Genomic DNA, 20694 nt, shown 5'->3' with positions numbered 1-20694 from the left:
GTTTTTTCCTCCATGAATTTTCTTAAGTGATAATAATTTGCAAAAAACATGGAATATTTGCTTTTGGCTCCGCAACTGTTAGTACAACTCTACCCACCAAAGGGTGGGGGAAAAAAAACCCTGAAAACCATTAATGAATTAAAAATATAGGAGACTAGGGGTTTAATCTGTCTACTAACCAGTGATGTTACTTTTAGGTAGGCTGCTTAATAGAATTCTACGTTTCAGTTTTTTTCATGACTAAATGACCATTTAGAAAATACTGGTTCTCACAGACCTATTGTTCAGGTTAAGAAGTATAGTCTCTTTAAATTATAAACATTAGAAAAATTCCAGACATACTATTACTTAGGCAATTAGATAATCACTGCAGCTAGTCTGGGGTCAGGATGGGGAGGTGAAGCAGGGACCGGGATTTGGAGAGTCTAGATGAAGAAAGCAGGATTACTGAGGGTGGCAGAAGCATTTTCTCCAACTCAATAATGGATGATACCACCAAGAGAATAATAAGCTCGGGGGCGGGGGGATCTCTGTGACTGTTTCATACACCACTACTAATGCTCCTTTGAGATAATTTCTTGGCTAAATAAATTCCTTATATGTTCACTAATAAACAGTGCTCAAATTTGTACACCTGATGCCCATTATCCACTTACTGACTTGTTACCATGATTTCAGCAGTAATTTAGTATAAATAAAAATGCTCTAGCTCTGTTTAGTGCTGGACCCTGTAATCTCCTAGCTTCAGTACCTTCCCATGTCCACTGAAGCACTGAAGAATATGATGATTTAGACTTGCAAGTCTGACTCTGGAGCCAGATAGTAAGAAATCAGGGTTTTGGAGAGTGGAAATAATTCCTCCAATACATCACCAAAGCATGCATCAGCAAACTTAATCACAAAAGGTTTCTGAGGGCATAAAGTTGAAATGAGCAGTATCATTGCAGACCTATTTATTTATACTGGTGGTTGATGTGCCAGCTAACCTGGCTGTTCCTCAGTTTCTTCAACCATTAAACGAGAGGCCGAATTAGCTTATCTCGAAGGTCACTTCCTGGTCTGAAATACTATATCCCTAAACGGTTCAGAGAAAATTATAAAATGCATCCTCATAGCTCTTGATAAGCCCAAGCAATACACCAGGATGCTACAAGAACAGAAAACAAAAATATCTCTTTGTAGACCAGTCTTTGTGCAAGGTACAAGAAATGGGAGGGGAAAATGCCCCCTCACAATGTGTTTAAAAAAAAAAAAAAAGGCAACATATACTCATGGAACTCCTGCTCCATTTTAAGCAGCATGTTCAAGAAGCATTGTTGGAGACCTACTGCGTGCAAGGCGCTGTTTAAAAAGTTGTAACTTTTCGATTTAAAAATTATTGGGGCGCCTGGGTGGCTTAGTCGGTTAAGCGTCCGACTTTCGCTCAGGTCATGGTCTCGCGGTTCGTGGGTTCGAGCCCCGAGTCGGGCTCTGTGCTGACTGCCAGCTCAGAGCCTGGAGCCTGTTTCAGTCTGTGACTCCCTCTCTCTCTGACCCTCCCCTGCTCACGCTGTCTCTCTCTCTCTCCTAGAAATAAATAAAAAAAACATTAAAAAAATTAAAAAAAATTATTACTACTTTGCCAGCAATCTCTTTAACCTGAACCAGTGAACACCGCCTTGGGTGGGCAGAAAATTAAAGCCAAGGTCAAAGGAGACAGTCTCCAAACAGACCAAAAATAAAACGCATGTGACATCATTAGAAGGAAAAAAAAAAAGAGAGCCAACATATTGCACAAAGATCAAAGGCAAAAAAAAAAAAAAGAAAAAGAAAAAAACATGTTTGGTTAATACTGGGCTTTTGAGCATTTCTTGTGAGGCCCGTCCATCCATCCACACCACACTTTTTAACCCTGCTATTCTAAACCGATGACAAGTCCAGCTTCGGCGCGGACAGGGCGCAGAGCGCGGATCCCACAATCCAGACCCCACTGCCAAGTCTCCTCTCTGGGAAGGAAGGAGGCGTTCCCCCAACGGTAACTGTAAAATAAAGCAGCCTCTCTAATCTCTTCCTCCAGTAAGAAAGAAATGTCGGTCCAAATAAATGAATACATAAATAACTACATGAAGGGAAAGGGGTGGGAAGAGGGGAAGGGCAGCTTTTTTCCTCTCTTTTTAAATTTCCCGCACCCCTCTTCTTCCCCGCCTCCTCGCGCCCTCCCCACTTTCAGCGGCGGCTCGGGAGTCCCGGACCGCGCGCTGCCGGGCGGCCGGGTGGAGAGAGGGTCTCCGGAAAGTAGGCGGGACTGGCCAGATGAATAGTTCGGTGTCCGATTTCTCCTGCCTTCGGTGGCAGTTCCTCCTCCGCTTCTTTACTCGATTGCACACGCGGCCGGGCCCTCGGCCCTCGATTGCTCCNTCCCCTCTGGGGAGGGACCCAACACCTGAGCCCGGACCCACCCCCGGCCGGGGCCACGCTGGATCCGCCTCCCGGCCTGGGTCCCGCCCGCTGGCTGCAGGTGGGCTGCAGCGCCCGAGCCGCGGGCAGTGGGCGGCGGGGAAGGAGGTGAGCCGCGTCGGTGCCGGCTGCCGCTCGGGTGCTTGCCCCCGCCGCGGCGCTCTCTACCTCCCCTTCCCGCAGGCAGGGCGCGGAGCCGCGCGCCCGCCCCGCCGCCGCCGTGTCCCTCCGGGGCACCATGGAGCTCTCCCCGTCGTCCGGAGGAGCCGCGGAGGCGCTGTCCTGGCCGGAGATGTTCCCCGGACTGGAGTCCGACTCGCCGCTACCTCCGGAGGAGCTGGAAGCGGTCGTCCCAGTCGGGGGGGCCGTGGCCGGAGGCATGTTGGATCGGATCCTTCTGGAGTCCGTGTGCCAGCAACAGAGCTGGGTCCGGGTGTACGGTAAGGACCACAGGCCACCCTAGAGGCTGGTGTTTGTTGTCTTTGCTCGGGCTGGAATTCATCCCTAGTCCTCAGCCCCCATCATCCTGGGGCAGTCTCCCACATCCCTTTTTGTTGCTGCGTGCGTTTCTAGCAAGTTTCTCCAGACTAGCACTTCGGGGAGAGAGAGATGTCCTTTCAGGACGGTCTTTGGACCCTCTCAGGCACCTGCAGGGAGTTTAAGGTGGAGTTGGGCTTCGCAGACTTAGTTCTTAGGTGATAACTTCAAGGGAACTGTCAACCCACGTCTGATGGAACACACCATGAAATCAAGTGAACAGAGTTTCAGGTCTTTTTCTTGAGGGAGGCAAGGCTGGAAACCAAGGTACTATGAAATAGCTTAGCAGTGGATAAGGAGATAAAAGAATAACCAAAAAATATTTAATTGATGGGGACAGACCCCTTCTTTGCTAACCTCTTTCTGAACCTCACTGGCCCAAAGGCAACCACTTAGTCCAAGGGGTGTGGATTGTGTCAGATTGCACTATTGTCTCTGATCCTCTTTGTAAAGTGACTGGGTTGCTACTCAGCAAGTTAAAAGTGATGAACACACCAAAACTTTCCCTCTCTGCATTCCTAGTAACCACCTCTTTAATTAGAACTGAATGATGAGATTCTATTAGGGTGAGCCTTGTGGTGGCATTAAAACCGGGCTGGTTTTGAAAACTCCTAGCCCAAGGATTTATATAGCCTGGTGATATTCGGGACTCAGCTGTGCCTTTCCAAAATATTGAAACTTCAAGATGTTTATCTCTTAGCTCAGGAGAACACAGAAAATTTAGTAATGGGGCTGAATACAGGAGGGCAAATTTGAAGGCCTGGAATCCCTCACAGTTTGTTACAATTTACCCTCCAGTCGTGGGCATGGAGCCTGTTGTGATCAAGTACATTATGCTCTCTTTCTTCATCCTTCTGAAGAGGAGATGTGTTTACTCTTCAAGAATGATCAAGACTTAGAAATTCTCCCTCTGGATAGTTCAGTTCATTTCAAGACATCAAGTCCATCACTATTGGAGAGATCGCAGAACTAGGAGTCCAGAGAGTTGAGTTTTTGTCTTGATTCTGCCACTTAAGAGGCTATGTGATTTGGGGTAGATCAAGTCACTTTTTTTTTTTTTTTAAACCTCTGAGTCTTCATCTGTAAAAGGAGTAAATTGGGTCAGACAATCTCTTTTTTTTTTTAAAAATTTTTTAAATGTTTTATTTATTTCTAGGAGAGAGAGAGAGAGAGACAGCGTGAGCAGGGGAGGGTCAGAGAGAGAGGGAGTCACAGACCAAAACAGGCTCCAGGCCCTCAGCTGGCAGTCAGCACAGAGCCCGACGCAGGGCTCGAACCCACGAACCGCGAGATCATGACCTAAGCGAAAGTCGGACGCTTAACCGACTAAGCCACCAAGGGGCCCCGGGTCAGACAATCTCTTAATGGCCCTTTCAGCCCTAAGAATCTTGCAGTTCTTATAACCGATTCTTGAGGATTTAAGTACGTACCACTTTATATTTTGCATGATGTTTATAAGTGGTTTCTGATGTTGTTCTAAGTAACTGAAAGGATTAAAGCAAAGAAGTAGGGGATGATGCAGGGTCACCCAGTTTATTCTCAGCAGATTAAAAACTTTGGTGCCTGATTTTCCATCCACCTGCTGACCCCACTTACCCAACAGTTTATAACAGAGGTTGATGAGAATCTTGAAGATGAGCTTGAATTAGAGTATATTGTAGTTAAAGCATTTTTGCATTCTATCCTTTTCTGTTCTTACACACTTCTCTGGTACGTTGGCTTTTATATAAAGTTAGAGATAGGGCCACGTTACTGCAAGAATATGTATATATGATAACCTAGTATTCACTGTTTAAAACCATTCTGTCTGGGTATTCTAGACCTAGCGTTAATTATTGTTCTTTGCATGTATCCCATAAGAATATGTGCATGTTTCTGTTATCCTTTTTACGAGCTAGATTTGTGAGGGGTGTGTGTATACGTATATACATGTATATATGTGTGTGTGTGTATTCTTAAGTATAATATATATAAATGTACATGTATTCTCTGACACACATGTACTGGGCATTTCAGTATCAACTTGCAGACTTTCCACTGCATTGTAACATTTTTTGTCTTCCCTATCAATTAACTAGAGGTTGTTTTTATTTACTGTTTAGTACTACTTTCCTTCCTGTAAGGCAGCTCATCTTGGATACTACTTTGTTGTCTCTGGTTTGATATAAGTATCCCAGAACTATTGGAATGATTCTTGGCTCTTCTGTGTCCTTAGCTAGTTTTTAAGTTGCCTGTTGCATAACTCTGAAAAGCTTTGAAGTAAAAATAATAGAATGTAGAAAATCAATTTGGAAAACACTAGTTCATTTTGTTTACTTGTTTGTCTGATATGTTCAAAATCCTGATTGTTTTGGAATGTTTAGGCCCTTCTCCACAATTTAAGGAGATGGATGAGTTTGGTCTGATGTTTTTAAAAGAAATTCGGAAACTGGAAACCTAGTCTATATAACTGGGGATCGAGAACCTGGGTTTTCAATCTGTCTTTGCCACAAATTGGTTGTCTAACTTTGGGTACGTAATTTTAACTCCGTGGCTCTAGGGTTCTGCATAAAAATGTAGAATCTGGAGTAATTGGTATCTGTGGTCCTTAGCCTTACGGTTGTTTGATTCTGTGGCTTGCCCTATTATTTTATTTTACCTACAACTTGGCCTACCAATTCCAGTCTGACTCTTGGGGACAGGCATCAAGAAAGCCCTTAATTAATAAGTTTAAATCATGATTGTCATGGGCTTCTGGGAGCACTTTTATCAAAAGATTAATGAACTTAGTTTTGTAAAGCAGGAATGTTAAGGGCAGATTTATATTTGTTTGAAGTGTTTTGACAAGATAGGAAGGTGGGGAATGGGATCTTGCTCAGGTGTAGCTCATCTGGTTTTGAGTCCTAATCTGAAATAGACATGTGGATTTTAAGAGTGCAAAGGAGGGGCGCTGGGGTGGCTCAGTTGGTTAAGCATCCTACTTCGACTCAGGTCATGATCTCATGGTCTGTCGATTTGGGCCCTACGTCGGGCTCTGTGCTGACAGCTTGGAACCTGGAGCCTGCTTCAGATTTTGTGTGTGTGTGTGTGTCTCTCTCTCTCTCTCTCTCTGCCCCTCCCCTGCTCATACTCTATCTCTCTTTCAAAAATAAGCATTAAAAAAAAAAAAGAAACCAAAGCAGTGCAATGGAAGGCTGTATGAAGTGTTCCTGGCTTCTGGCTGTGGTTCACATCCTCTACAATATACTTACGTCTGAAATCAATATGCAAACAAATGGCAATAACAACCCTTCCCGCCCCCTGCCCCCAGCCTAATACCTTAACAGAAACTTTTGAAAGCAGTATTTTATTAGTTTGCCTCATGAAGTTTGAAGATTTGGGCACTGTTTTACATTTGCTGTTGACTACTTTGTTGCTAACACGTATAGTCAGAGTTTTGTGTATTGCCAGGATTGGAAAACTTTGTTTGGAATATGTCAGAGCTTTATAATAGGTAGATATATATTTAGAACACAAATGTATGTCTTTGAGACATAACTAACAGAATAGATTTATGCTGCCCTATCCTTCATTTTCTTTTAGTTGTAAAATGTTTCCTATGTTTTATTATAGTGTGCCCGTGCCCTGTCAAGACTATAAAATGTTTGACACCAGGAAGTCTGTCTAGTTTGTCGTTGTATTCCTATCTCGCCACCCCCTTCATTGCCACTGTGTCTAGCAGATTGGTACCTTGCTCCTAGTCAGTGTCTGTCGAATGTTGATCCATCTGTCCTATGACCATCCAGATCCCAACCTGACTGATTGTTATGGGTGGCAGAGTAGCTTAAACAAAGGCATGCCACAAACAGCTAAATATGGATGCAGAATCCAAGAGCATCAAATGCAGAACATTTTTCAGATATTTATAGCCTCAAAGCAAAGTCAATTGGCTGAAAAAGCACAGCAGCCTAGCAAAAGGAAACGGGAGCGGCAAAGCCAGCCTCACTGTCTGTGCTTTCTGGTAAACAATGAGAACATTAAAATTAACTACTTTACCATGAATGGATGGTGAGTGCAGGACACTGGGAGAAATTGAAGACACCAGTCTCCAGTAGTGCATGCATTGGAGCTTTTACGTAACCCTGTCAGCACAACAGGTCTGCAAATGTGTGCACACATGTGCCCTCCGATAGCTAGAGGGAAAAGACTGTCCTCACACTAAGGTGCTCACCAAGAAACCATAGTTTTGAATTTAATAGTGTAAGCAGAACTTATCTAAAATAAAATAGTCACTTAATAGAATAAATAATATTAACATTATTGCTTACCATTAAGCTAGTATGTAGCTCATTATTTATTGATGACAAGGATCTGCTAGAAATTTTCTAAAGGCTGGTACTATTTCAGCAAGCAGAAGAAAAAGAAACTTAACCAACTGCATCATAACCTGTATAATTCTAGAAATGTGACAGTGAGAATTTGGTAAGAATTTCTCACGGACTAGATAGGAGTTGATGGTGGGGGCAGAGGTTTTCCCTGTTTATGGTAAATAATTTTGCTTATGTTTCATGAATTAAGACAAAGGATGAGATATGTTTCATTGCATTTTTAGAGAATATGTCTCTATCTTTACTTAAAACATTGCAGCCAGTTAACAAGTCGAGGAAGTTGTTTCATTTTGGTCCAGTCTGAATTAGAATTGACCAGCTCACTGGTTTTATACAGAATGTTCTTAACAGAATTAACTTTGAATATTCTCAGCGAATTACTTATTCTTACATGTCTTAAATATGTACCCCCTGCCTGACTTCCGCTTTGTATGAATGTGTGGATGAATGAAATTGTTTGACCAAGTTTTATGTGCGCTAGCTAATTGACGTTTGAGTAAAATCAGTGAATGTGTACCCAGTACATCCCAAAACATGTTCATGTTACTTAAGTGTTTTAATTTCCTCAAGTGCTGTAAATTGAACTTTTATAATGATTATTAATATTTTAGCAGTTCTGGGGCGCCTGGGTGGCTTAGTCGGTTAAGCGTCCGACTTTCGCTTAGGTCATGATCTCGCGGTTCGTGGGTTCGAGCCCCGCGTCGGGCTCTGTGCTGACTGCCAGCTCAGAGCCTGGAGCCTGTTTCAGTCTGTGACTCCCTCTCTCTCTGACCCTCCCCTGCTCACGCTGTCTCTCTCTCTCTCTCCTAGAAATAAATAAAACATTAAAAGAAATATTTTAGCAGTTCTTGGGATTTTAAGCTTAAGTTCCATACTTAGGATGTGGTAGTAGCTTTGAATGCTGACACATTAACCTACCATGATTTCTAAATAAATTTTATGTACCTTAGGAGTAGAAAATTGTCCGTTGAAATAAGAATGATCAAGAATGCCTAGGCATATACTGCTTATTTTAAATCATATTGATTTCAAATAGCTCCTCCCTTTTTTTCCTTTGAGAGAAAACTTGTAAATCTCATTTAAATTGTATATTCTGTCTGGGGTGCCCAGATGGCTCAGTTGGTTGAGCATCCAACTTTGGCTTAGGTCACAATTTCACAGTTTGTGGGTTTGAGCCCCGTGTTGGGCTCTGCTGACAGCTCAGAGCCTGGAACCTGCTTAGGGTTCTGTCTGCCCCTCCTCTGCTCGCACTCCATTACTCTCTCTCTTTCAGAAATAAACAAACATTAAAAAATTAAAAAAAAAAATAAATTGTATATTCTGTTAATGTTTACAGACATGGGCATTTCCTTTATTGTAGCTAGTATTTTTCTACCCTCTGCCCTGTTGGTTTATTGCTATTTCATTTTCAAAGAATGACAGTGTTTTTGAAGAGTAGAACTATATACATTTATAATCTCTTTTCCATAACAATTTGGACTAGAGTGTTTCAGAATTCAAAACTTTTTTTGATTTTAGAAAATATGGTCTATATGTAGTGACATAAACTCCTTAATTGAGTCTGGAGCAATATCCAGGAATCAGTCATGTTAATATTTCTGCAGTTCAGCAAGTAAAACTCCACACTAAGTATGGTATAATACTATAAATAGTGTTATGTCAGCGAAGGTCAGATTTACTGCTAAAGAAACTATGAAGAGAGCTTTTTCAGAGCTTTTTGGATTTAGGAATTATAGGTATGGAATCGAGGATATGTATACATTTTCTGACATTAATACAAAATTCTAGAATGCGCCTGTTTGAGAATAGTTCACTTATTACTTTTTTTTGAGAATAGTTCACTTATAAGGATTGCTTTTATCTTTTCTACATCATAAAATTCAGCACATACATTTAAAAAAAATGGTGTACAGTTGTGTCTCATTATATTGAATGAAATTAAGTTCTCTGATTTGCTAAGGAAGAAAATAGGAATTCACATGAGAAAGCAAGTTTTACTGAGATTACGAAGGAAGTGGTGGCAAGGCAGTGGTTTCTAATGCTTTCTTTCATTAGAAAGCAGGCTGAGGTAAGTTGAAGCAGAGGATTTATGTAATTGTTCTTTGCAGTTGCTCTCTTCAGTAGCACAGTGATTTGATCACCTTTTAAAGTAGGTGAACCACAAAAAAGCATTCAACTAATGCCTGAGTTAATCCAGAAAAAATTCAGTTGTCTGCTCCCTGTCCCTCCCTGTTGGAATAACTTTTAAGTAACTAGAGAGGTGTTCGGTCTTGTAAACCAGGAGGAGGAGTTTGAAGTGTGCTGAGGGCGCTGCTGAAGTTGCTTCACCTTGTCTTGGCGTAGGGGGGTAATTGTTCTCCGATGTTTGTAAAAACACCTTTCTTCCCAAAAGCTATCGAGTGCTTCGCTAGACCTGTAGGTAGAGAAGATTTACAGATTTAATATAGCTTATTTTTTAAGGATAAGGTAGCCATCAAAAAATATCTACTATGAAAGTGGTAGAGGGAGAGATGTGCTGAGGCCCAGTCGGTAGTGTTAGTGGGTCTACTTGTAAACAGAAATAAAAATTGACCCCTTGAAGGCATGACAAAACTTCCTTTGCTAGACTGTGCTGCAGAAGTTACCATCTTCCTTATCTCTACAGTAGGGTTCCAGTGTTAGGGGTCTGAGTTTTGCCTTCCCTGACCAAGTGTTGGTTACGTTAATTAGTTGCCCGACTCTCCTTTGCTCCTACGAGTCCAGTATAGGTCCTGATTGCATTCTTATTCCTCCATAAATTATCTTCAGCGTTGTTCACGTTCCCATTGTGTCACTTTCAGTAGGCTTTCTAAAAGTACCACTTAACTGACTCCTGAGTCTAAAAGATTGATAATACTTGTAGATACAGTTCAGGAGAGCAAAAATTTACAAAGGAAAGTATTTAAAATCAGGCAGGATTACAGAATTCAAAAGAATAGTGTGGGAAGTTAAAAAGAAACTTTAAAGTTGATAGATAGTCCTAAGTATTTTTCAAAACAATTCTTTAAGTTACCTCATTAAGGAAACTGGCTCAGGAAGTTTAGCTTATTCCCAAAATTGGAGACAAATTCCAGTTTGTCAGGATTAGAACTCTAACCTCAGATTCCTCAGCCTCTTGTTTTAGCTTCTAGATCTTACTGCTTTCCCTTAGGGAGATGGCCTTTCAAAGCTGAAGGTCAGGAAAACTCGACAGTGAGAAATACCAGATTGTTAGTTTCACAGTCTTTAAGGGAAATGCTGGAAGTACCATTACCTAGGTAACAGAAAACAAAAATGGACAAAACATTCAGAAAGTAGGAGGATGAGAATAATCTCATAGTGATCCTTAAGAGGTAGAGCAGAGGAGTGTTTAGATATTTTTCATCTCTAGTTTTTTTATCCATAAATTCCTTAAACTTTTTTTTTTTTTAAATTAGACTCCATACCCAACATGGAGCTTGAACTCACAATCCTAAGATTAAGAGTCACATACTCTACTGATTGAGTCAGCCAGGTGCCCCATCCATGAACTCTATATTCTACAGTTGCAAGTAATGTTTTAAGGAAATTTAAATGTTTCATTTATGATACTCAGAACCCTGGGTAATATATAATAACTTTCTACCTTTAAATTTCTGACCTCTGGTTCATATCATTAAAAATTTCATCCTTTTTTCTTATTATGAATATAATAATGCTTAATGTAAAGAATTCAAATTATAGGAAAATGCAAAGAAAATTAAAGTTACCTGTAATTACACCTCTCAGAGATAACTGTTCTTTTAATATTCTGTTGTATTTTATCCCAGTCTTTTCTGTGTAAAAATGTACTTTTTAAATATGTTTGGTATCATATTGCACATATATGTTTTTTTAATATTTATTTTTTTAACTTTTGTTTTATTTTTGAGAGAGAGGACACACACACACATACACAGTTCAAGTGGGGGAAGGGCAGCGAGGGAGACACAGAAGCTGAAGCAGGCTTTGAGCTGTCAGCACAGAGCCCAACACGGGGCCTGAACTCATGAACCATGAGATCATGACCTAAGCCAAAGTAGGATGCTTAAGTGAGCCACCCAGGTATCCCACATATATATTTTTTAAAGTTTGTTTATATATTTGGAGAGAGAGAGAGAACAAGCAGGGGAGGGGCAGAGAGAAAGGGAGAGAGAGAATCCCAGGCAGTCTCTGCACTGTCAGTGCAGAGTACTCTGTGGACTTAGAACCCGCTAACGGTGGGATTATTACCTGAGTCAAAATCGAGAGTCCTGTCCTTAACTGATTGAGGTAGCTCAGTCGGTTAAGCATCCAACTTTACTATACCATTTATTATATGCAATATGGCATCTCTCATATTGCATATAGTAAATCTTGCCTCTTTTCTAACTGTAATTTCTTAGGTTTTTGAAAATGTTTAAAACTTTTTTCAAATATATTTTTGTTTTTAAATTTTATTAAAAAAATAGGTATAAGAGCTACCTGGGTGGCTCAGCCGGTTAAGCATCCAGCTTCAGCTCAGGTCATGATCTCATGGTTAGTGAGTTTGAGCCCCTCATCAGGCTCTGGGCTGTCAGCACAGAGCCCGCTTCAGAACCTATCTTCCTTTCTCTCTGCCCCTCCCCCACTTACTCTCAAAAATAAATAAACATTAAAAAAATAGGTATGACATTTCCTTCTTTAAATATTTGGAAGATTTAAAAGGATATTCCATGAGGTCTCTCTAATCCTTCCTCCCCACCCTTTACTTACCATCTGTCAGGGAATCCTTGTTCACTCCACACAATCGATAAATGTTTGAAATTCTTGTGTATCCTTCCATACCTATTCCCTGCGCAGAGAAACAGATAAATAGATAGGTAAAAACTCTGCCAAGATTGGGGTCCAAGAAATTTCGTTCACAAAAATGCAAGGTCATGTTTTTTTCCCCTGAGGTTAATGAAAGGACCAGGGCAAGCCTGCAGAGGAAGTTAGCTGGGAGTTCTGGGGATCTGGAGCCAGTTGTTAATTGCTTTATATCTGAATTGATATTATCATAGTTTTTACTCTGTGTATGATAACCCATTATAGGAATTTATCTGCGCCTCATGTTATTCCTGCCTCACATCCCCTCTCTATACACACTTATTAGTATATTTTTGATATAGTTTCCTGTCAGTTTATAAAGCAGTTCCTCATTCTTTTTGTGGCTGCATAATGCCTGAATGAATCATGATTTATTTAACCAGTTCCCAGGTTTGCTGGTACAAGTGATAGTATAGTGAATAATCTTCAATATAAACCGTTTTGCTTGTGTATGAGTATATTTGTAAAAACAATTCATACAGTCGTTAGGTAAAAGATATTTATACTTTTAATTTTGAAAGATAATCCCAAATTGCTGTTCTTACTGGTTGTAAATATTTCTATTTCACCAGCAGTATATGAGAATGCCTATCTCTCTACACATAGGGAATTGTCAAGAATTTTTCTTATTTTTTCTTATTTATTTATTTATTTTAACATTTATTTATTTTTGAGACAGAGAGAGAGAGAGAGCACGAGCTGGGGAGGGGCTGAGAGAGAGGGAGACACAGAATCTGAAACAGGCTCCAGTCTCTGAGCTGTCAGCACAGAGCCCGATACGGGGCTCAAACACACGGACAGCAAGATCATGACCTGAGCTGAAGTCAGATGCTTAACTGACTGAGCCACCCAGGTGCCCCTATCAAGAATTTTTGAGTCTGACAGTCTAAATGGTAAAAATAGTTTAATTTTTCATCTCTCTTACATTGATTGAATATCTTATAGAGCCATTTAAAATATCCTTTTCTGTGAATTGTACTTACCTTTGCCCATTTTTATTGGTTATTGGGCTTTTTTCCTAGTGATTTGTAGCAACTCTTTGTTTTAATATCATACTTTTTTAAATTCATTTTGTTTTACAAATAGTTTATTGTCAAATTGGTTTCCATTTTTTTAATATCATACTTTTTTTATTCATTTTTTTTTTTTTACAAATAGTTTATTGTCAAATTGGTTTCCATGATTTGTAGCAACTCTTATATTAAACAAGGAGGTTTTTATCTGTGATGAGTTGCCAATATTTTCATTTGTCTTCCACTCTCCCATGAGAAAATAATTTTTATGCATTTGAATATATCAGTCTTTTCTTTTATGGCCTTTTGATTTTATGTTACAGTTAGTATGGTCTTTCCTGTTCTGAGGTTATAAAATAATTCTTCCATGGTTCAGTACTTCTTTGCTTTCATATTTTACATTTAAATCTTTGATTCATTTGGAATTCATGCTGCTTTAAGGTATGAGATACAGATACGATTTCATTTTTAGAAAGATGGTTTTCCAGTTGTCCTGACACCATTTGTTGAATAATCCATCTTTTCTCCACTGATTTAAGATGACTTCTCTATCCTTCAGTAGATTACCATTTGTATTTTGGTTTCTTTCAAGATTTTCTACTCTGTTCCATTGGTCTTTCGATACTGATGTGTCAGTATTACGCTGTTTTATTACTGGATCTTTATAATATGAAAATAATTGGTTAATGGGTCTCATTTTACATAACTTATTTAACCATTATCCTATTTTAGACATTAACAATTTCCCAAATTTTTATATTAATAGTCTACTGATTGTCTTTGTGTACAAGTCCTTGAATTGAACTTCTATTTCCTTAGGCTGAATTCCTAGAAGAGTATGTTTTTATTTTATTAAAAAAATTTTTTTAATGTTTATTTTTGAGAGCGAGAGAGAGAATGTGCGCGTGCATCTGTCGGGGAGGGGCAGAGAGAGAGGGAGACACAGAATATGAAGCAGGCTCCAGTCTCTGAGCTATCAGCACAGAGTTCGATGTAGGGCTCAAACCAAAAACCGTGAGATCATGACCTGAGCTAAAGTAGGACCTTAACAAACTGAGCCATCTGGGCATCTCCCTGGAAGAGTTATGTTTTTATTTTATTTATTTTTAAAATGTTTTATTTATTTTTTTAAGGGAGAGACAACATGAGCAGGGGAGGGTCAGAGAGAGAGGGAGACACAGAATCTGAAGACAGGCTCCAGGCTTTGAGCTAGCTGTCAGCACAGAGCCTGATGCAGGCTTCGAACCCATGAACCGTGAGATCATGACTTGAGCCGAAGTCGAATGCTTAACCGACTGAGCCACCCAGGTGCCCCAAGAGTTACGTTTTTAAAATATTGAGAGTTAGTGCCAAATTGGTATGACCTTCCTAGAAGGCAATTCATACCACAAATGTATGAAATTATGGCTCACATTTATTTTATTTTATTTAAAATTTTTTTATTTCTTAATTTTTTTCATGTTTATTTGTTTTGGGAAAGAGAGCACAAGCAGGAGAGGGGCAGAGAGAGAGAGAGAGAGAGAGCGCGAGAGCCGAGCACGCGCAAATCCTAAGCAGGCTCCAGTGCTGTCAGTGCAGAGTCCAGTACGGGCTTGAACTCATGAACCGTGAGATCATGACCTGAGCTGAAATCAAGAGCCAGGTGCTTAACCGACTCAGCCATCCAGGTGCCCCTTGGCTCATAATTTAAATCCTACTTCTATATTTCTGCTTTCACTATATTGAAGTATTTTTACATAGATTTCATGTAATGTTTTAAGCATAATTTAGCACATATTAAAAGTCCTGAAAGTGCTAATGCTAATAACACTGCCTTTCAAAAATGGAATTGTTTTTCCAGTGGTATTCCTTTTCATTAATGGTATATTACCAAATAAAGGAGGGAAGGACATAAGTATAGAGTCAAAGCAGTTGGTCTGGTAGGGGTCAGATCTGTTACTGTGGCTTTATTTATACAATGTTAGACTCTCCAACTGAAATAACCTGAAGCCTGTATAGTTCATATTAGAATTTATTCTTGTGTACATTCTATAGGTTTGGTAAAATGTATGACATGTATCCACTATTATAGTATCATATAGAGTATTTTCTTTTTTTTTTTTCCAAAGATTTTTTTCCCCAAAGTAATCTCCACATCCAACACAGGGCTTGAATTTACAACCCCAAATTCAAGGGTTGCACACTCTATCCACTGAGCCAGTCAGGCGCCCCTCATACAGAATATTTTTACTGCCCTTTGTCCTGTGTGCTCTGTTTATTCATCTCTCCATGTCCCCTACCCCTGATAACCTGTGGCAACCATTGATATTTCACTGCCTCTATAGTGTTGCCTTTTTCAGAATGCTGTATAGTTGGAATCATACCCAAATTTTCTTTTATCAGTTCGCTATTTCATTTAGCATGTAATATATAACCATAAGCTTGCCTTACTAAATCAGAAAGGAGCAAACTTAGAAAGGAACAAAGTAGTTGAACTTTTAACAATGATATTGAACAGTTTGAGAGTGAAATGTATCCAATTAATATCGTATAGTCTTATAGGAAATTTTGTTTGAATTAAATTTGGACAGGATACAATATGTAAATATATTGTGCCCATGATTCCCTTAGGCTTCACTGTGCACAAATTTTCTGTGTATTTGTAAATTTCAAGATGCCCCTGAGTGAGGAAGCTCAAGGCCTTTCTAGTGGATGTTCCTGTTTTGAAATGGGCTAGTTTTGGCCAGGTAGTTGGTGAGTAGTCTACTTTTTCAAGTAGACCTTGAAAAAGATGGCCTGTACAATGACTGCTAAGGAAAGACATGTTTCAATATTTAAGACAAGACTCTACCTTTAGTATTTACTGGTTTCATAAAGACTTCAAAATTTTTCTTTTTATAGAAACAAAGATTTATATGTTTATTTTCTAATCTAGCTTGATAACATAGTTATTAAGAAAGAACAGCATCATCTTTGGTGATTCCTACCGAAATAGAAAGGTAATCCAGAAGATTTGATACGGCTATATTTCTTGCTGTTTTGTTTGTGCTAAGTCATTCTTTAACAAAAAAAATTTTTTATGTTTATTTTTGAGAGAGAGAGAGAGAGAACGAGAAGGGGAGGGGCAGAGAGAGAGAGGGAGACACAGAATCCGAAGCAGGCTGCCTTTTTGAGAATGCTGTATAGTTGGAATCGTACCCAAATTTCACTCTGAATCTTCTTCTGAGCTGTTAGCACAGAGCCCCGTGCCGGGCTTGAACTCACGAACCGTGAGATTACCACTCTGAGCTGAAGTTGGACGTTTAACTTACTGAGCCACCCAGGTGCCCCTGGAAATCCTAAGTCATTCTTTCACAAGGGCACAGTAAATCAGTTTAAGAGGAAAGTTTTAGTTACTTTCACTTTAGGTTGTATGTTTGGTATATACCTTGATTGTCATGCCAGAGTGTCACCTTGAAGAGGGGTTGCTGTGTTATATATATTGGCTGACAACCTTTCTTTTCCTGTAGCTTAATGAGCAATCATGTTTCTTTTATTTAATCAGTAATGTTATTTCATTTAGTTATAAGCATATTATATAAAATTATGTTTTTACACAATTGCTTTTTTTCCCTATAATCTTAAATAGCCTGTTTTTTTTTTCTTTCAATAAATGGATGAAACTTGGTAAGTTTTCTGTATTTTATTGGGGGAATAATCATGAAGAAGTTAATGCTTTAGATATTCTTGGTAAAACAAGATTAGAATCTGGGTAAGGTTGGAGTCTGAGTTCCAATCCAGTACTTTTTTCTTTTTTTTCTTTTTTGAAATATTACCCTATCTTTATTATCTCAGTTCATAGTTACTGTTTCTAATTTAATATATTTGTACTAAAAATGTATCACAAGCTGTTTGAAGTAGCATTTTAATGCTTTTCAAAATTGTTTTAGGATTTAACAGTAGGTCTTAGCTTCTCTGCCTCTTTCAGAGCCATGTTGTTAAGAATGGATATTGAGGGGCGCATGGGTGGCTTAGTCGGTTAAGCGTCCAACTTCAGCTCAGGTCATGATCTCATAGTTTGTGAGCTGAAGCCCCGTGTTGGGCTCTGTGATGACAGCCCAGAGCCTGGAGTCTGCTTCAAATTCTGTCTCCCTCTTTCTCTACTCCTTCTCTGCTCTTTCTCTCTCTCTAAAAAATAAATATTAAAATTAAAAAAAAATGGATATTGAGTTCTTCATTGGTGAACTGCAGGAATAAAAGTGAAAATGCTAGATGGCATAACCAATAGAATCTTTTTTTGTGTTTGTGTGGTAAAATATACATACTAAATTTCATGCTAATATTTGTAAGTGTACAATTCAAATGTACAGTCACGGGGCACCTGGCTGGCTCAGTCTGTGAAGCATGGGACTCTTGATCTTGGGGTTGTGAGTTCGAGCCCCATATTGGGTGTAGAGATTACTTAAAACTAAAATCTTAAAAAAAGAATACAGTCACAGTGTTATGTAATCCTCACTACTACCTATATTCAGATGTTTTGCATTATCCCAAAGAAACACTGTATACCTAGAAAACCATAACTATCCCTTTTCCCCTCCCACTGGTTTCTGGTAATCTCTATGAATTTGCCTATTGTAGATACTTCATATAGGTAGAATCACACAATATTTGTCCTTCTGTGGTTGGCATATTTCACAAAGTGTATATATCATCCTTGTAGTCTATATAAAAATTTCATTATTTTTAATGGCCAAATAATATTCCCTTGTATGTATATACCACATTTTGTTTGTTTATCATCTGTTGATAGATACGGGGTTGTTTCTACCTCTTGGTTATTGTAAAAAATACTGCAGGGGCTCCTGGGTGGCTCAGTTGGTTGAGTGTTCAACTTTGACTAAGATCATGATCTCACGATCTGTGAATTCAAGCCCCGTATCAGGCCCTGTGCTGACAGCCCAAAGCCTGGAGCCTGCTTCAGATTCTGTGTCTCCCTCTCTCTCTGCTCCTCCCCTGTCATGCTCGCTTGCGCTCTCTCTCTCTCTCTCAAAAATAAACATTAAAAAACAAAACAATACCCCGCTGCTGTGAACATTGGTATGGAAATATCTTACTGAGAACTTACTGTCAGTTTTTTGGGATACATACCTAAGAGTAGAATTGCTGGATCTTAAGGTTGTTCTGTTTAAATATTAAAAAAAAAAAATAGATTTTTTATTGGAGTGAGGAGCGAAAAGGGGGTACAGAGAGAAAGGAAGAAAGAGAATTTTAAGCAGCTCCACTGTCAGCACAGAGCCTGACGGGAGGCTTTGTTCGACATGAACCAAAATCACAAGTCCATTGCTTACCCAACTGAGCCAACAGGCACCGTGTGGTAGTTCTGTTTAACCTTTGGAGAAACAGCCAAAGTTGTCCACATTATCTATACCCTTTTACATTCCTACCTGCAGTGCCCAAGGATTCCAATTTCTCCACATCCTTGTCCACACTTACTTTTTGTTGTTTTTCATTCTTTTGGATTATAGCCATTCTAGGAGGTATGAAGTGGTATCTCATTGAGGTTTTGATTTTCTTTCCCCTAATGATTAGTGGTGTTGGGCATCTCTTCATGTGTTTCTTGGCCATTTTTAATATTGTTTTGGAAAAATACCTTTTCAAATCCTTATTTTATATTTGTCAGCGATAGTGTTAATTAACCTATATATTAACCTTAACTCTAGTAACAGTGACAATCATGAGCATAATTATAGCAACAACAATAATGACAAAGTGAAACTTCTTGGGTGCTTATTATGAGCCAGGCACAGTTCTGGGTGCTTTATGCCTATGAATTTATTTAATCTTCATGGATACCCTATGAGGTAAATACTATTATTCTCATTTTGTAGATGAGGAATCAGAGGCATAGAGATCTGAAGGAACTTGCTCATGGTATATATCAAGTAAGTTGCTGATGTGGGATTTGAATTCAGGCAGTCTGCTCTTGAGTTATATTTTTAACTATTACATAATTTGGCTTCTCACTGATAAATAATTCAAACTCTTACAGACTCCTGGGTGGCTCAGCCAAAGTGATTGACTCTAGCTCAGGTCATGATCACACAGTTCATGAATTTGAGCCCCGTTTTGGGCTCTGTGCTGACAGCTCAGAGCTTGGAGCCTGCTTTGGATTCTGGATTCTGTGTCTCCCTCTCTCTCTTTCTCTTTCTCTCTGCCTCTCTCCAGCTTGTGCTCTCTCTCTCAAAAATAAATAAACATTACAAAAATTCAAACTCTTATTATATAAAGCATTTAGTATGACGTTTGTTAATTTGAACCGTGAATCTGTAGTTTACCTATGTGTTTTATATAGCACCATAACTGTAAAATAATGACATTTGTTCTGCTGGACATGCTTTGAATGTCATGATGCTACTGAGAATCTTTGTAGGGTTGTCCAAGTTTTATTAACTGTAGACAACAGAAAAAAGCTGTATGTGGGTGAGTAGTGTGATATTTCTGTATTTACAAAAGGTTAAGTCTGTTAGCTATCTAAAATTTATGTATTTTTAGCAGAAATACAAAATAGGAAAATAGTTGTTTTTTTTTTAAATAAAATTATGCCTTTCTAGATCTCTTATTTATGTTTGATGAAGCCACTGAGATACTGAAATTTAGGAGCCACACGAATACAACCATGAGTTGTATTCTTCTTGGGCATAGCTTTATATCCAGGATTTACATTTCAGGTGGCTCTCTACTTTAATATTGTTAGTTCTATACAGGGGATCCACTTTCATAGAACCAGGTAAAGCCAAACATTGATCAGATCTTGGCCAAATAACAGGCAATTTAGAATATTTATAGAATTCACATGCTCTTCTCTAAAAGCCAGGAGCAGTGGCCGCTTGCTGGGTCTTACTTGCTTTCTCCATAGTCAGTTCCTCTTGAACCTGGCTGTCCTTGTGCTACATATGCTTTATAATTTAACTGTCCTAAGGTGGGTATTTCAAGGACTCAGAGACTTAAAAGATGATTCATATGCAGAGAAGTGTGTGAATCTGTTCTCAAATTTAACTTTTTTCCTACTAATAGATTGCAGTTCTTCAAAATGTGTAATTCTTTTGAGTTATGGACAATGTAACAAGGGGAAGTGAGGTCTAGTGTTAAATTCTGATCAGTTCATACATTTTTAAAATAATGAGTTAATATGATATATTTGATGTTCAACAAACTATACATATTTAAAATATAATTTGATAGGTTGAAATATGTTAACTGTGAAACCATCACCTCAGTCAAGAAAATGAGCATCTATTTTTTCTAAAAAGTTTCCTTGCATCCCTTTGTAACCTGACTGCCTCATCCCTCCTCCCACATCACCGACGACCACTACTATGATTTTTGTCTTTAAAGATTAGTTTAGGTTTTCAAGAATTTTGAATAAATGGAATCATACAGTATATACTTCTTTCTAGTCTAGCTTCACATTTTGAGATTCTTTAAAAAAATTTTTTTAAAATGTTTATTTATTCTTGAGAGCAAGAGGGACAGAGTGTGATTGGGGGAGGGGCAGAGAGAGA

General features: G+C 39.0%; 1 protein-coding gene across 5 annotated transcripts in view; it reads left to right on the top strand.

Annotated features, from left to right (window-relative positions):
* The first annotated feature begins 2590 nt into the window (after nucleotides 1–2590).
* RASAL2 (RAS protein activator like 2) overlaps nucleotides 2591–20694 on the top strand; it is a 324900-nt gene continuing 306796 nt past the window's right edge. For all 5 annotated transcript variants that reach the window (XM_077763310.1, XM_077763315.1, XM_077763313.1 and 2 more), the window contains exon 1: nucleotides 2591–2876. In XM_077763310.1, the coding sequence (XP_077619436.1) occupies nucleotides 2675–2876 (202 nt within the window). In that variant the 5' untranslated portion in view covers nucleotides 2591–2674. The remainder of the gene's footprint in view (nucleotides 2877–20694) is intronic.

The sequence above is a fragment of the Crocuta crocuta genome, unplaced genomic scaffold (genome assembly GCF_008692635.1).
Source record: "Crocuta crocuta isolate KB4526 unplaced genomic scaffold, BGI_CrCroc_1.0 scaffold3, whole genome shotgun sequence".
Taxonomy (NCBI): domain Eukaryota; kingdom Metazoa; phylum Chordata; class Mammalia; order Carnivora; family Hyaenidae; genus Crocuta; species Crocuta crocuta.
This window is presented reverse-complemented; position numbering and strand designations above follow the sequence as displayed.